The sequence below is a fragment of the Crinia signifera genome, chromosome 4, assembly GCF_055691185.1.
Source record: "Crinia signifera chromosome 4, ASM5569118v1, whole genome shotgun sequence".
Lineage (NCBI taxonomy): Eukaryota > Metazoa > Chordata > Amphibia > Anura > Myobatrachidae > Crinia > Crinia signifera.
Window position 1 is genome coordinate 170,150,456 of NC_139220.1, and position 16,025 is coordinate 170,166,480.

Genomic DNA, 16,025 nt, shown 5'->3' on the forward strand with positions numbered 1-16,025 from the left:
AGATAAATATTCTTGGCAGGCAAGATTATACGGTACAGATCTGTACTATATAGTCAAATCGAATGTGAACACCCCCGATCCAGACACAGACCCAGATCCAATGAAATCTCAATGTGTGTATGTAGCTTTAGATAAAGGAAAATCTAACTTTGCAGGGAACTAGCACTACAATATTTGATTTGTGTTAAGTATAGAAATATGGGTATAGGTATATGCTATAACAAGGGCCGGCTCTACCATTAGGCAGCTTTTGGCATTTGCCTAGGGCGCCGTGCTCTGGGGGGTGCCACCAAGTCTGCCTATCAAAATATAAAGGATGTCTCTGAGGATCCTGCAGGCGTCTGCTCTGGAACGTCTAAGAACTCGGCTCCATACTTTCCCTACTTTGCTCTCCCCTCCTCCTTGTACTCTGTTGTGGGTGGCAAAGGGAGGCCTCCAGGGAAAGCAGGGGACTTGCCTACCGTTCCTGGGGTGGGGCTGGGAGGACCAAACAATTTTTGTGAGCCTCCCCGCCATTCCAGTATGTTAGTCACGTATGCTTTTAGAGGTTAGAAAGTGGTTATTGGTGGCAGTATGGGGGGGGGGTGCAGTAGGTTGAAGTTCCGCCTAGCGAGCTGAGAAGCCTTACACCGGCCCTGGCTATACCTAAATGTCAGATTCCTCCATATAGGTATAGCATATATCTGTGGTAATATATAGATAACCATGCTGAAAGTAGAATAGTATAACAAATTGGTTTACAGGGCCGGCATTAGGCATAGGCGAACTAGGCAATTGCCTATGGCATTTGGAATGCCTAGGGGCATCAGCAGCTTCTGCTGATTAAAATGATATGCAGCATGCCTATATTCTGTGTGTGAGTGAGGCTGTATCTGCATATGAAATAGTGTATTCATGGAAATCACTGTAACATAGCATTTCGTATGCAGGTACAGCCACAGTCACACACAGAATATAGGCATGCTGCTTATTATTTTAATCATTGTAAGCTCCTTGTGTGTGCTGGTCATAACAATGCAAATAAGACGAATTTTCAGCAAAAAAGGCACCCAACGTTAGCAGAACTGGCCATGAGCTGCATGGCTTATTGAGACAAGATGTATATGGAAATATCTGTATCCAAGCAGAGGCAGAGGTCACAGTGTTAGCGGCTGTGTGAGTGCTGTCTGCGGGTGGGTTGGTTGTGCAATAGTGTTCGGCATATGTGTAAGGGGCATTATGTGTGTCATGTATAAATGCATTAATAATGTGCGACATATGTGTAACAGGCATTATGTGTGTCATGTGTATAAGGGCATTAATAATGTGCAACATATGTGTAAGGGGCATTATGTGTTTCATTATGTGTATGAAGGGCATTAATAAAGGTTGGCATAATGTGTAAGGGGCATTATGTTTATAAGGACATTAATAATGTGTGTCATGTATAAGGGGCATTACTGTGTGGTATTATCAGGGGTGCCGAGAGAAAGGGGTAGGGGGTACAAATTACCCAGGCCAAAGTCTGAAGGGAGGGCACAGTGGGGGCCCGGGCCCCCTCCCCTTAAGTGACAGCAGCAGCTGCAGCTCTTCTCCTCTGCCCAGCACACATTGCTTTGTGCTGGGTTGCAGTGTGGCCATGGAGGTGCTTAAAATACAATATTTTCTCAGGATATTTTTCTAAGTGTATAATGTGAATAATGTGAGGAGTAATGTATATAAGGTAAAGTGGTACTACAGTGTGATGTAACGTGAATAAGGGACACCATCGCATGATATAATGTGAATAAAGTTGCACTACTGTTTGGCACAATTTGAATTGGGGGTAAAATTGTGTGGCCATGCCCCTTCCCAGCAAGAACACACCCCTGTTTGGGCTGCGCACCAAATGTGTGCACTGTTTCTATTTAAAATATTGCGGGTAGGAGCACCAAAATGATGACTGCTATGATGAGGGTTGATGGTGCTGGGAAAGGGAAGCAGGGTCAGAGGCGGAACTAGTGGTGGTGCTAGGGGGCACCAGCCAAAATCTTGCCTAGGTCGTCATTTTGGCTAGGGCCGGCTCTTGGTTTAGTTTCTATATTGTTTTTGTGTGTATTTGGATTTATTAATAAAATGTCCTTCTTAATGTACCATCTTAAATCTTCCACAGCTCGGACTGATCCCCCAGATTGCCTCTGTAAGTAATCTGTGTAGTGAAGCGGAAATTGAAGAATATGAGTATTATAACTGCATTGAGCTTGCCTCTGATATTGGAACAGAAATGCTACCCGATGTGTGTGAGAGGCTCATTGTCAGTATGTCTGCGCGGATACATAATGGAGCTGTTAGTAAGTACTGTATCTGCCCTAACATTTATTTATATGCTTACAATATTGCTGCTGATTTTCCTGTCCTTAAAGAATGCATTACAATTATACAGTATACATATTGGAATACACAGATCTGGACACTCTCCAGAACTACCAACATTTCCGGCACCCAGTCACTTAATAAAAAAAGGGATATACATCCTGTACCTAGTTACTCCAACATTGTAATGGTGTTGTGTCACCTTAGAGTCCCTGATAAATATGAAATAACCTCTCTGACCTGTTGGAACAAGCAGGTGTCCGTGCTGCTTTTTAAAGCCCCTGAGCACAGGAATATATATAAGCACACATACCCCATATAGCACAGACCAGCACTCACATATAGGGAGTAATTCAGGCCTGTTCACTAGGCTGCGTATATTCACTGCCTAGCGAGCAGGTATATGCCGATCGCACGCCCACCCGAATCACTGCGGGCGTATGTGTACTCTTACACATCCACTCGCATGCGCCTGCACACCAAAGCAGGCAGGGTCATGCCTGTGCTCGCCGTTGTCCGCTCGCGTTTCCATGGGCGCACCCACCGGTTTTTATGGGCATCTACAATGTCTAGATTGACCATGTTATGGTCGACAATGCTTAGTCTAACCCGTCCAATTAGACTCCTAAGCAAAGTCGACCACGTCTAGCTCAAGAGTAACAAAGGTTAGGGGCCAGCGTTAGATCAGTGGGAGCGTGGTCAATGGTCACATGGTCAACATGAGTTTTTCCCATTTGTTTTGTCCCATTTCAACTATCTTTAGGCATCTAACTAGGTTAAGAACAGGCAACCATGACATGGTCAATCTAGACCGCTTCAATCTGCTACACCATAACCCAGGGAGTCACCCTCTTACCCCTGTGTAGGCGGCTCACACTGTGTCATACTTTGGGGGTTAAGGGATACAGGGTGTCACCACAGAAGTGTGCACTGTGTCATACAGTGGGGGTTTGGGAATACCCCCTATACCAAACCCCCACTCTATGACACACCCTTATTATTTATTAACAGTTTCTATTACAGCACTTTACAGAGAATACTGTAAATGAACATTCGCATCAGTCCCTGCCCCAGTGGAGCTTACAATCTATATTCCCTACCACATGTACACACACACACACACACACACACACACACATTCTAGGGTTAATTTGTTGGGAGCCAATTAGCCTACCAGTATATTTTTGGAGTGTGGGAGGAAACCTGCGCAAGCACAGGGAGAATATACAAACTCTGCACAGTTAATCGATGGGAATCGATCCCATGACCTCAGCACTGTGAGGCAGTAATGCTAACCATTGCACCGTCTGTGCTGCCCTAACATACATAGAAGCTGATGAAAATCAATATGCTAAGCCTCTCATCACTGCTCATCATGTACAGACTAATGCACTCCTACATTTCTTGTGCCTATTTATTACCAGAAAGTGCAGTGGCTAGGTACCTCGCCCTGCTTAGTGATGGAGACTCCCTTCTCTGTATAATTAATCACAGTAAGTAAGCATCGCAATAAAGGAGATCTCCAATCCCTGCTCTTAAGGTTTCTCCCTCCTTCCTGTGCTGATCTAAACAGTGCCCCAGGCCCCTGGCCATTCAGTTACATCTCCAGTAACATCACTTATAAACAATAGGTTACTATATAAATTATTACTAAAACAATTAGCACAAGGATTTAAAGTATCGTAACATAAACCAGCTTCTAGAAATAAAATATTTATATTAAGACCACTTGTCACAGATTTACATTTACTATGCAATCACGTTTTCCCTCATACATACCTGCAGTGAACAGAATCTTTCAACATTCCATTAAAAAGTACATTCCAACCTGGTACTGACCTCAGACAGACATTCCCAAGTATATTGTCATGTAAACACTACCAGCCAGATTAAAGATGAGGGATGACCTCAGGTAACGTAAATTAAGGGGAATGTTTGTGGGAAGTATGGAAAAGCCCTTTTCTACATGATTGACAATCCTTTGTTCTGCTACTTGAGGCAAAGTTTCTTACTTTATTTATTAACTACATTAGGAATTTAACAACCGACATACAATATATACACATAAACTGAGGCATCAACTTGTGATATGTACCAAATTGTACATACAGTAATATAATAAAATTTTTATTGAAATGTTTAAACAAATAGTATTTAATCTGTTGGTAAATCTAGTAATGTTTGTAAATTACATTTGATAATATCTATTTCTCAATTTACTGTATGATGACTATGTATTTTTAACTACGTGGCTCCAGGGTTCTTGCGATAGATGGTAAAATTCTTGATTCAGTTCTATCCAAGCTCTTTATACATCATTTCTTTGGAAATGGAAACCATTTTTTTATATTACTACTAAAATATTTTTAATGGACTTTGACAAAATTAGGTTGAATCGCTTATTCAGTGCAACCAGCAGTTTCCCGATTGATGTGCAGGACATGTTCTGCCTGATTGGCAGGCACGGGCATTCATGGGGTTCAGGAAAATGGTGGCCTTGGCCTCACAATGCCCCCTGTGACTGCAAGTCTGAGTAAGGCCAGAATTAATGAGACTTGTAGTCGAAGATAAACATCATGATCGATGGTCATGATGATCGATGGTCATGATGTTCATCTAAAACTGCAATTGCATCGCAATTTGCATTTCTAAGGATTGCATATGCTTAGCTGATGTAAGCAGCTTTTCTTGTGCCAACGTTACTGAATCAGGCCCTATGTTAATCTTATTCTTGTTTGGGCCTTTGGATTTTTGTGAGATAAATTATGCCATTAGTTTGAATGCATTCTGATCCCTATTTTCACTTAATAGAAATGTTCATGTGATTTTCAATTACAGGAAAGGTAAAATGCACAGAAACCACACACACACACACACATATATATATATATATATATATATATATATATAACAACTGAGAAATAATGACTGTCTCTTACAGAGTGCACATGTAATCCCGATGGATCATTAAGTGCCGCCTGCAGTAAGATTGGAGGACGATGTCAGTGCAAACTGAATGTAGTTGGAAGCTGCTGTGATCGGTGTGCCGTAGGCAGTTATGGATTTGGCCCAAGTGGCTGTCAAGGTATAAATAATAAACTGATATATTCACTGAATATATATGTTCTCTTTCAGCAAAGGTAATGGGAGATGACAAGGACTTCGTATATGGAAAAAAATTGTTATTCAGTGTTTTACCCATTGAATGGGGAGAGATTTTACATAAAATATGACAAGTGGAGAGATTTGAGCCATAGATGCCAATACAAATCTAGCTATCATGTAGCTAGCATATTCTATAAAATGATAGCTGAAATCTGATTGGCTGGTATGGAATACACCTTCAATTGTCCTTTTTTAGAGTGTTTGATATATTTCCCCTTGTTGTTTCTTGCAATGTTCTGCAATGTTTCACGGATTAAGGCCATTGTTTCAATTTCTGGTCAATTTCCATGTTGTCCATTGTTTGCACATGTATGAAAGAGATCATCTACTTCTACTTCTGCAGTGCCCAGACAGGAGGTACAAGGGTCAAGTGTGGTGGTAATTTGGATGCAATTAACAACATTATCAGAGCTCCACCCTCATTGCAAAGTACTCCACACCACTCCACAGCAGGTGACAGGCCATATGTCTCTGTGTTCAATATTTGCCAAAGTGACAGGGGACTGTGTAGTGTTCCCCAAGTCCATTACCATAACTAGCATGGAGAAGCAGACGTTGTCAACTTCACAGGTACCTGATGGCTGCTTTCCCACCAGCCAGTTCTCAGAGTAGCAACACCATCGGGACATAAAACACTAAAGGCCTGATTTGGAGTTGCATTCATGACACGTCATGCTTAGAAATATATGTGGATCTTCATCTGCATTTAAAGATGGCCACATTTATGCAGCCATATCCTATCATGCATCTGCTTGTGATAGTAGCTGTCCTCTCTCTTTGTGTACATTTGTACCAGGTGTATCCTTTATACAAGAAATATGTCTGAAACCAGATGGATCATTCTCTACATATGTTCATCTCTGAATAACCCACAATCATTACCAGATCCAAGGAGGGGCGGTCGTCTCGGGGCCACCAAACATTAAGAGCCCCCACACACTCCCCCTGATTCGTGCATGCCACTGGTACTGAAATCAGATCACAGCATGATTCAGCTGTGTCTCCATTTTCCCCAATACACACAGCCGCTGCCAGCATCTCGCTGGCAGTGTGTGACTGGCTGGCAGCGGGCTTTGAGCTGTGTACCAGACTGCCCTACCGTTACCCCTGTGGTGCAGGCAGCAGCTGCAGCATTCAGCTGCCTGCAGTCCTGACATTGGGCCTTATTTAGATCTGAGCTCAGTACAAATGTGTTTGGAAAATGGGCAAAACCATGTGCACTGCAGGTGGGGCAGATGTAACATGTTTAGAGAGAGTTAGATTTGTGTGAGTTGTTTTGTTTCTATGCAGGGTAAATACTGGCTGCATTATTTTTACGCTGTAATTTAGGTTTCAGTTTCAGCACACCCCACCCAAAGTTAACTCTCTAGATTGTCCTAATAGTAGTAATATAATCCTATATAATAAATGGCTAATGCTGCTCCTCACCTTTATATAGGGTAATATAAGTGTGTTGAGCATCAGTGAGCACTTGATCATCCTCAAGTTAGCAATGTAAGTGTTTCTCCATTCGGGCATGCACATCTGTCGGTGCTGGCATTACAGTTATGTTGTTTTGTCATTTTAATGGGCTGGTAAGTAGTTGCTTCTAAACCACCAATATATTTCATTAGAAAAAGTAAGGACATGGGTTCCAAATAAAAGAAAGTAGGAAACTAGACCAATTGTCAGACAAGCCTACACTCTGGATGGGAAAGAACCTAACTCAATTCCCTTTTAATGCATTTCTTTGTAATCTCTTCTAGAGTGCGACTGTGATAGCCAAGGTTCATTGAGCGGATTATGTGATCAGGTGTCTGGACAGTGTGCCTGCCGTAGAGAAGTTATGGGTCGTCGTTGTGACAGCTGCCTGTCAGGATATTTTGGATTTCCAAAATGTAGACCCTGTGAGTGCAATGGCAATTCAGAGCTCTGTGACCCAGTGACTGGTGCTTGTACTGGCTGCAAGAAATTTACAACTGGAGCCAACTGTGAACGGTATGGAAGCATACTGGTAATGTTAAATGTATATATGTAGTGAGTGTTCACAGACAGCTACAATTTTATTGGGGTGATATTATTTTTCAAGAAAACCCCAGTTGAATCATTACTTAGATAAGTGGGTAGATATGAGTAAATGAAAAGAAATAAAAATACAAATAAAAATAAATTGAAATAAAAAATAATAAATAATTAATAAAATAAAATATAAAATAATAAAAACAAATTGACGCGACCAAATTGATGTTTACACTCCTTATTGGAGTTTGTGGAAGCAGTCCAGTAGTATGGAGAGAGCTAAGCTTCTGGATGAACTAAGAAGCCCCCAGACGGAGACACAGAGCACGCCCCTGCCAGTGCCGCTGCAAGCGCAAGGTAAAAGCCGGCAGGTGACGTCACTTGTGAAAAAAACTCCGGAACCCCGCCAGAAAGGTACTCAGCCTACGTCATGCGGCAGTACATACTTAGTGCAGGGTAAGCCAGCCTAGCTTTCTCAATACTACTGGACTGCTTCCACAAACTCCAATAAGGAGTATAAACATCAATTTGGTCACGTCAATTTGTTTTTATTATTTTATATTTTATTTTATTATTATTTATTATTTTTTATTTCAATTTATTTTTATTTGTATTTTTATTTCATTTTATTTACTCCTCTTTACTTATCTCACTGCTATTATCATTATACTCACCTGCTTCTGCACTCTGCATATCTACAGTACCCACCCACCTCCCTCTCCTTAGCGCTTGTAAAACCTCACTATTCATCTTCCTATTTATATCAAGCTGCTTTTACCCTCTAGCGCAATTCCCTTTAAAAGGAATTTATTCCTTTTTCTCTGCATCCAAGTGGGTAGATATACTGTATTGCAATGTATCTATAGCCCATTCAGACATTGAGATATATATGTAATGTATAGTCACGTTCATGTGGTTCCCATGGCCCGACAATAGTATTGACTTTCAGCAGGGGCAGGTGGTGATCACAAAATTAGAGTAGCAAAGCAACATGCACTATCTGCCCCCCCCCCCCCACACACACACACACACACACACACACACACACACCCGCATTCAGCCAGATAGTATGCTGATTAGTGAATGCTGATTGGCATGCCGGCTGGTAGCTGGCTGGAGCCTACAATGCTGGTAAATATTTTGATATATGATTTCAATATGTGCCCTGTGCCATCCCTATAAATTTTCATACAGTATATATAGGGCTTGATGGGTGGCACTCACGGTCCTTAGTTATTCAGGGATAAAATAACCCCTAATACGCTGCTTGCATGTTGGGAGTTATTTTATCCCTGAAGGACAAGGACTGTGAGTGCCTACGTCTAAAGAAATGAGTTGGAGAGCTCCATAGTGCATGTATCCGTGTATAAAACATTTATTCAAACACAGGTAAAAAGTGTGAGGTCACATACCACAATTGGCGGTACAATTCACCGCACTCAAGTAGTATACATTTGGTAGTGCAAATATAGAGCTGTTTACACACTCCTGATGTCTCGATTTTTTGTCAGTCAGTCATCGCACTAGGCCAAGCCCTTTCGCGTTTCGTCACAGGCCTAGAATCAGTCAGTTACCTCCTATGTACCCTTTCTGAGAACAATCATCACCAACAGCTGTTTTTGAAGAGCAATTGCCTTACAACCATTACTTAACTACATCAATAAGACTTCATAACTCATTTTAAAAATGTCAAAGGGTGAGAATATGATAGAGAGAACTATAAGGATCCCATTTAACCCTGATTTTCCTTCAATTTAGGAACAGTGTAATTTCTAATTTCTAATCCCTAATTGATGCCTTTTATACATGGATACTTGCACTATGGGGCACTCGATCTCATTTCTTTAGATGTGCATACCTGTGGAATTTAGAAACCATGATGGTGGAGAAGTAGCAGCCATTCTGATAATTGAACTGAAGTGCCATTTAATACATAGAAAACTGTAGAGAAGTGTCTCCATTTTGAATCTCTGGAACTTGTATGTCCACAAAAAGGACCCATGATAAGTTGTATTTGCACACTATTTTATTGTTCCCTATATATATTTCAATATGGACATAGGTTTTGTTGTGAATACACAGTACACACTGGTCGCCACAGTATAAAGAAATATACATATTTTCCCTCACATGAAAACAAGAGACCAGTGAAAAACAGTTGAACTGGTAGTTGTTGCTGTAAACTGGTGAGGACATTTCTAGATCTGGTGGCACACTTGAGAACAGCTCAAGGCATAATAGTGTGCCATTATACAGTGGTTGAAAAACGCTGCCCTACCTCATACATGGCATGTTTCAGAGGTAGGCAAAGACTTTTCAAAGCTTCAACTACAAATCCCTTCACTGGCATGCAGCCATGCGTATGACTGTGCAAGAACTGAGATGCCCACTTTCAGTGTTTACAGAAGCTGTAATACCACCTGGTGCATCTTTACATTTCACCATAGCTTGCACCATGGAAACTTGCAGCAGCTCTTTGGCAGGTTTAGATTTTCTGTCTGAGTATGGCCTCCAGTGTGAGCGATTAAGCACCTGTCCATACAATCACTTCAGTGACACACCCATAAAATTAACCATCTATTTGCTTCTGAAAAGCCACCTGCCAGTCATCAGCCAGGATAGCCCATTGTGTGTCCAAGACCTTTCTGATGCCTTGCACTTCAATCACAACAGCGCCTTTTGGGATAGGAGTGTTCAGTGATTTTAATGCCTGTGCGGTAATAATAATAATAATTTTATTTATATAGTGCTCTTTCTTCAATAGGACTCAAGGAGTTCAACAGATAGAATGAATGTAATACAGTACATAAACAATGAAGTACAGAAAAGCTTTTCATGAACAATACTTAAGGGAATGAAGGAAATGCTTGAGTAAATAGGAAAGTCTTGAGTCTGTTTTTGAAGCATTCTAGTATGGGTTCCTCGAACTGTGCGGGGAAGTGAGTTCCATAAAGTTAAGGCTGCATGGCTAAAAGCTCGACCCCCAGATGTAATAATTACGGGAGATCCTAGGTACTGCTAAAAGTCCTTTATGTAAAGATCGCAGTAATTGGGTGGAACAGTATGGAATCAGAAGCTGGGTCTTGGTCATGTAGGGCTTTGAAACTCAGCAAGTTGATCTTGAAAATGACCTGCCATTTTGTGGCCAGCCAGTGAAGGGAGTAGAGAATGGGAGGTATGTGGCTGGAATGGGGCTGATTGGTTAACAGCCTGGCAGCTGTGTTTTGTACCAGCTGTAATCGGTGCAGTTCTTTTGTAGCAGCCACAGTGGCATTGCCTGTGACTCGGCATATCCTTTTGCGCTTTACAATTGGCAGAAAAATAGTAATAAAACATGGGTAAATAACAGACAGAAAAAGAGGTATGATGGCTGTCCTCACAAGCTCACAATCTATGGGGTACTATTTATTATTATAAGGCCATACCAACATGTCATACAGTAGCAACATACTTACTTGTATATAAAATTGTTGAATTCATGTTAACCTTGAATATTCTATAATTTTGTGGAATTTACCCAAAATTTCCTGAGATTACCTATTTCACCTTAAACAAGATACAGTACAACAAGATGTACTCATGGAAAGGATGTGGTGCTGAATAATCCATGTAGGCCAACTTGTACACAAATAGTCACTGTATATTTGTTTTTTCTCATTTATGTAGGTGTATTGATAATTATTTTGGAAACCCATTATTGGGGCAGCAATGCCTCCCATGCATGTGTCCAGATTCTCCTACAAGCAACCAATATTTTGCACATTCCTGTGAACAAGACCCTGACACATTGGAGATAACTTGCAACTGTCTTGACGGTTACACAGGTATAGATGCTACATTTTCCCTTTATGTTATGTCCTCAGCAGAAGAGTCAAGCAAAGATTGGCAGCAAACAATAGGTGTCCAGTGCACGATTACTATGCACATCATTGTAATACAGAGAGTCACATATTCTGTGTTGCAGTGTGTCCTCCTATCCACAAACACAAAAATGGTGAATACACTTGCGATGTCCAAATAGGGCTACAGAAAGAGTCAGATTGACGATATAAACCACCGGGGGTATTACCCCCTGCAACTGACCTCTCTGTTGTGCCCTATAGGCATATAAAGGTTTCTTTCAATCCCACACGTCTGGTTATTTCAATTGGATCAGAGCTGGTTATTTCAATTGGATCAGAGCTCACCAGTGTGTCCTCCTAATACAGGAATGTTTATGTAGTTACTAGGTTATACAGCACTATTGCTTTTTGGAATACAGAGATTACATTTTTAGTTATTTACAATTTCTTCTTTAGCGCAGTAAGATACTGTTACGCTTTACAATAGGAAAAAGGGATAAAACAAATTGGTAGTAACAAACCAACATAGAAGTAGGAGGGCCCTGCTTGCAAGCTTACAATCTATAAATCCTTGTGATTTCCCAAATATATTATACTAGAAACAGTGCAAAGATATCCATGGTCTGAACATTAAGTAACACAAACATTAGGCAACAAATGAGATATAGAATTGTGAAACTAAAGGGGTGTGCATAGCTATAATGGGAGCAAGGGGTGCCAGAGGCTTAGGAGGGAGCCCAGCTCTTCTACACCAAGGTCATACTGTAAATTTGTCTTCCAAGATCTTGGAATTGCCCAGTAAACAATTGGGTCTTGACCATTGCCCAATCTGAATAGGGGGGCTCATCGGTCCTCATATATCTAGCTGTCTCTATACTTCCCTCTCAGTTTTACAGGCATAGTGGAGCTAAAAAGTGAGTCTGTTTATTTTAGTTATTTATTTACAGTTTCTTATATAGTGCAGCAGATTCTGTTGCGCTTTACAATAGTAGACAGTGATAAAACAAACTGGGTAACAACAGACAGACTTGTTTAGTTTATGATACAGAGTAGGCTTTTCCTTTATTACAGCCTTTGTGGAGTGAGCTGGGGTCTATGAGCTCCGAAATACTGTAAGGACTGTCCCAATAAGAAGCATTATGCCAAAAAAGAGCATCTCCTCTAAAAGTGGAATTTCATACATTAGGGGTATACTCCTCAAATAGAAGCTGGTTGGTCCCCGCTGAGTCTTAGCTGTTCTTTACACTCACAGTAGAATGCAACCTTGCAAGGCATTGTGGGACTGCCTTGCAAGAGTCTATAGCTGGCAATAGGTATGGGGCACTCCCAGTGTCCTCATTGGAACCTATGGTAAGTGAAATGACAGGTGGGAAAGTTGTCCATATAAACCATCAATCAGCTTCTCAAGCATATGACATAGAAATATAATTGCACATTGGGAAGATATGCAGCATGTAATCCAGAGTTGTCAGCTCCTCAGGCTGTTCATCTCACTGACAAATATACAAGGTGGGGAAGCTTATTGGGTACAATGCATATGTTACATCATCATTTTTAAATGAAATTAGAACAATTCATGATGTTCGTTTATTTTCTCTCTTAGGAAAGAGTTGTAAAGAATGTCCTAATGGTTTTTATGGAAATCTAAAAGAAGGGGAACAGTGTTCACCCTGTCAGTGCAATAACAACATTAATGTAACAGATCCTGAATCATGCGATAAAGTCACAGGGGAGTGTCTAAAATGTTTGAATAACACATACGGAATGAACTGTGAATCCTGTCTACCAGGTTTCTTTGGATCTGGACGTCTTCGAAATTGTTCAAGTAAGCAGAAAATTGCTATGAAAGTGATTTAAGAGCTTAATTATATGATATCTAATGTATATATACAAACAAATGTACGGAAAGACATTCTGTACATTTTACGACCGTACCTCCCACAAGCACAGGGGCCAGATGCACCAATCTACATAAAGTGGAGAGTGATAAACAACCAGCCAATCCGCTCCTAACTGCCATGTTAAAGGCAGGGTTTGAAAAATACCAGGAACTGATTGGCTGGTTGTTTATCACTCTCTACTTTATCACTTTTTGAAGCTTGGTGCATCTGACCCCAGGTAAGCATCCCACCTTAAGCACCTGGCTAGGCAGAGAATCCTAGCTGCCTAGCGAGCAAGTGCCACCTACCACTCCCAAAAACGCATTCCCCTCGGTAACATGCAAGGAGATGTTTCCAAGAACACATCACCTTGCATGCAGCTGAAGGGGACATTCGGCCCCTTCTGTGAATGGGTCTGAAATAGCATACCTCCCAACTGTCACAATTTTAGAGGGACAGTCCCGATTTTCGGGTCCTGTCCCGCTGTCCCACCCGCGGCAGGCATTGTCCCGCTGCGGGGGGTGGCAGTTGGGAGACCCCCAATCTAGTAGAATAGACGCTGTGCGCATGCGCACAGCGTCTATTCTCGTATGAAAATGAGGTTGCGGCTAATTAGCATAAGCTGTGCCCTCATTTGCATACGCCCCGCCCCCTTTTCGGGGGCCGCGCGAGTGTCCCTATTTCATACGGACAGAAGTTGGGAGGTATGAAATAGGCCCCATATTTGTGCTTGTCTTCACAGACTAGAACTTTTTTAATAGAAATGTATTTAGAAGTCGGAATAAGTTAGCATATGTGAACAGAAAAGAAGACTCTTTGTTAGGGGCGCTCTTCTTACTGAAATAAAAAACATTTATTATTTACTGGCGATGTGTCCCAGCTTCGCACAGGAGCAATTTTGAATTTACATGTACTACCATCTTTATTCACTTTCCATCTCAGCATATTGGAAATATGATATTTACATGTTAATTTAAAAGCTCCTTGAAAGAGATGTGTTGTGGCCACAACAGGCATGTTTGTGTGGTGTACTATGTATGTGTTTGCAGTGTGTGTGTGTGTGTGTGTGTGTGTGTGTGTGTGGTTTGCTGTGTGTGCAATGTGTATGAGTGTTGTTTAATGTGTGTTAAATGTGCATTAGTGTGTGGTGTGCTATTTATGTGTGCATACCTCCCAACTTCTAGCTTGTCCGAGGAGGGACAGTTGTGCACGTCAAAGGCGTGCGCACGAAATTAGGGGGAGTGGCTTGCCACATGAGGGGGCGTGGCCTACAATTACATCATACCACGAGGCCACGCCCCTGTTTTCCGCTGTGGGGACATGGCCCTGAGGCTCTGTAAGCCTCTAGCCAAGCCCCCAGCCCCTCTGGATGCGGGGGATAGATGCTGTGCGCATGTGCACAGCATCTATTTTCCACTCTCCAGCAACTAATAGGGGACTCCCAACTGTCCCCCCGCTGCGGGACACTGTCGGTGGTGGGAGGGACGCGGGAACGTCCCCGAAAACCAGGACGTTCCCGCGATTATCGGGTTGGTTGGGAGGTATGTATTTGTGCAATGTGTGTCATGTAATCAACTGTCTGAGATTTGTGGCAATCTATTTACCAGGTCTAAAACCTGGTCAGGATGTACTACAGTATATGCGTAATTACAGTCTTTAACTAGGATTGCGATATCTGTCATCAACCGAGAGATAGGTCAGTAGGTGTCTGCATGCATGGTGGATATATAAGCCTCTAATGTCTCATACCTGATGCCAAACTTAGCAACTTCACATCACCTACTTTCTCTGGATTTATTTTTATAATATTTGCTGCAAGAAAGTTATTACTGGAATATTGTCCAGTTACTTTACTGAACATGTGGGTCTTCAGTAATATAGTCATTAGGCAACCTGCATTTTCAGCAGACGGGGGGAGCACGCTTCATTAGAGATATCCTTCAAATGCTCATCTACTATGTATGGAGCTATAAGATACTGTAAGGTGAGCTTTGATGGTTGTAATAAATACAGATGAGTAGTTGTTTTAACAAGCGACTTTTAATATTTATGTACAGTTTCTTATATAGCGCAGTAAATTCCATTGCGCTTTACAATAGGAAACAGTGATAAAACAAACTGGGTAGTAACAATCCGACATGGAGGTAGGAGGGCCCTGCTTGCAAGCTTACAATCTATAGTGATATGTGCCCTATATTAGCATTATTACTACAGGAATTTTTGTATTTCTCTATTTTGTCCGATAATAGAAAATATACAGTAGATAGTGAAATGATTAAGGCCCTAACATCTAAATAATAGTTTCAGACTTATCACAACCCAGCAAGCTTTGAGAACCTACTGTATGGGAAAGAACAATCATCAAAGCCAGGCCAATATTCACTGCACTTAACTCCAACCTCCTGCGTTGAGAACCACCTGTATTTTGAAATAAATGGATGTCATATTGAAAATAAAGTAGCACTTTTAGCAAATTAGATCCATTCGCTAGTTACCCTGCTATTTTGTGTGCAACAACCACCTCCTACCCTGTCTGTTTCTTGGTATGTCAGACTTTCATCTTTCTTCACTATGAAAGAAAGGTATCATCCATGCAGCCTAATAACTGAGGTGTTGCATCTGTTGATCCATTAGATATTCTGCTTAGAAAGAACTTCTATACATAAAGTTCTACTAATATTTTACTATTAAAGTTCTACTAATATTTTATTACACACATATATGACATTTAAAAGAACTTCAAATGAGTAGGACATAATTGTAGTAAGACCAGATATAACAAGATATAAGACAAGAGATAATCATTATT

General features: G+C 41.3%; 1 protein-coding gene across 1 annotated transcript in view; it reads left to right on the plus strand.

The window, feature by feature from the left end:
• The window catches only part of LAMB4 (laminin subunit beta 4), a 127,350-nt gene that overhangs the window by 48,310 nt on the left and 63,015 nt on the right, over nucleotides 1-16,025 (plus strand). The window contains exons 18-22 of the mRNA XM_083180169.1: nucleotides 2,132-2,309; nucleotides 5,273-5,416; nucleotides 7,242-7,473; nucleotides 11,161-11,318; nucleotides 12,940-13,161. Of these exons, the coding sequence (XP_083036295.1) occupies nucleotides 2,132-2,309; nucleotides 5,273-5,416; nucleotides 7,242-7,473; nucleotides 11,161-11,318; nucleotides 12,940-13,161 (934 nt within the window). The remainder of the gene's footprint in view (nucleotides 1-2,131; nucleotides 2,310-5,272; nucleotides 5,417-7,241; nucleotides 7,474-11,160; nucleotides 11,319-12,939; nucleotides 13,162-16,025) is intronic.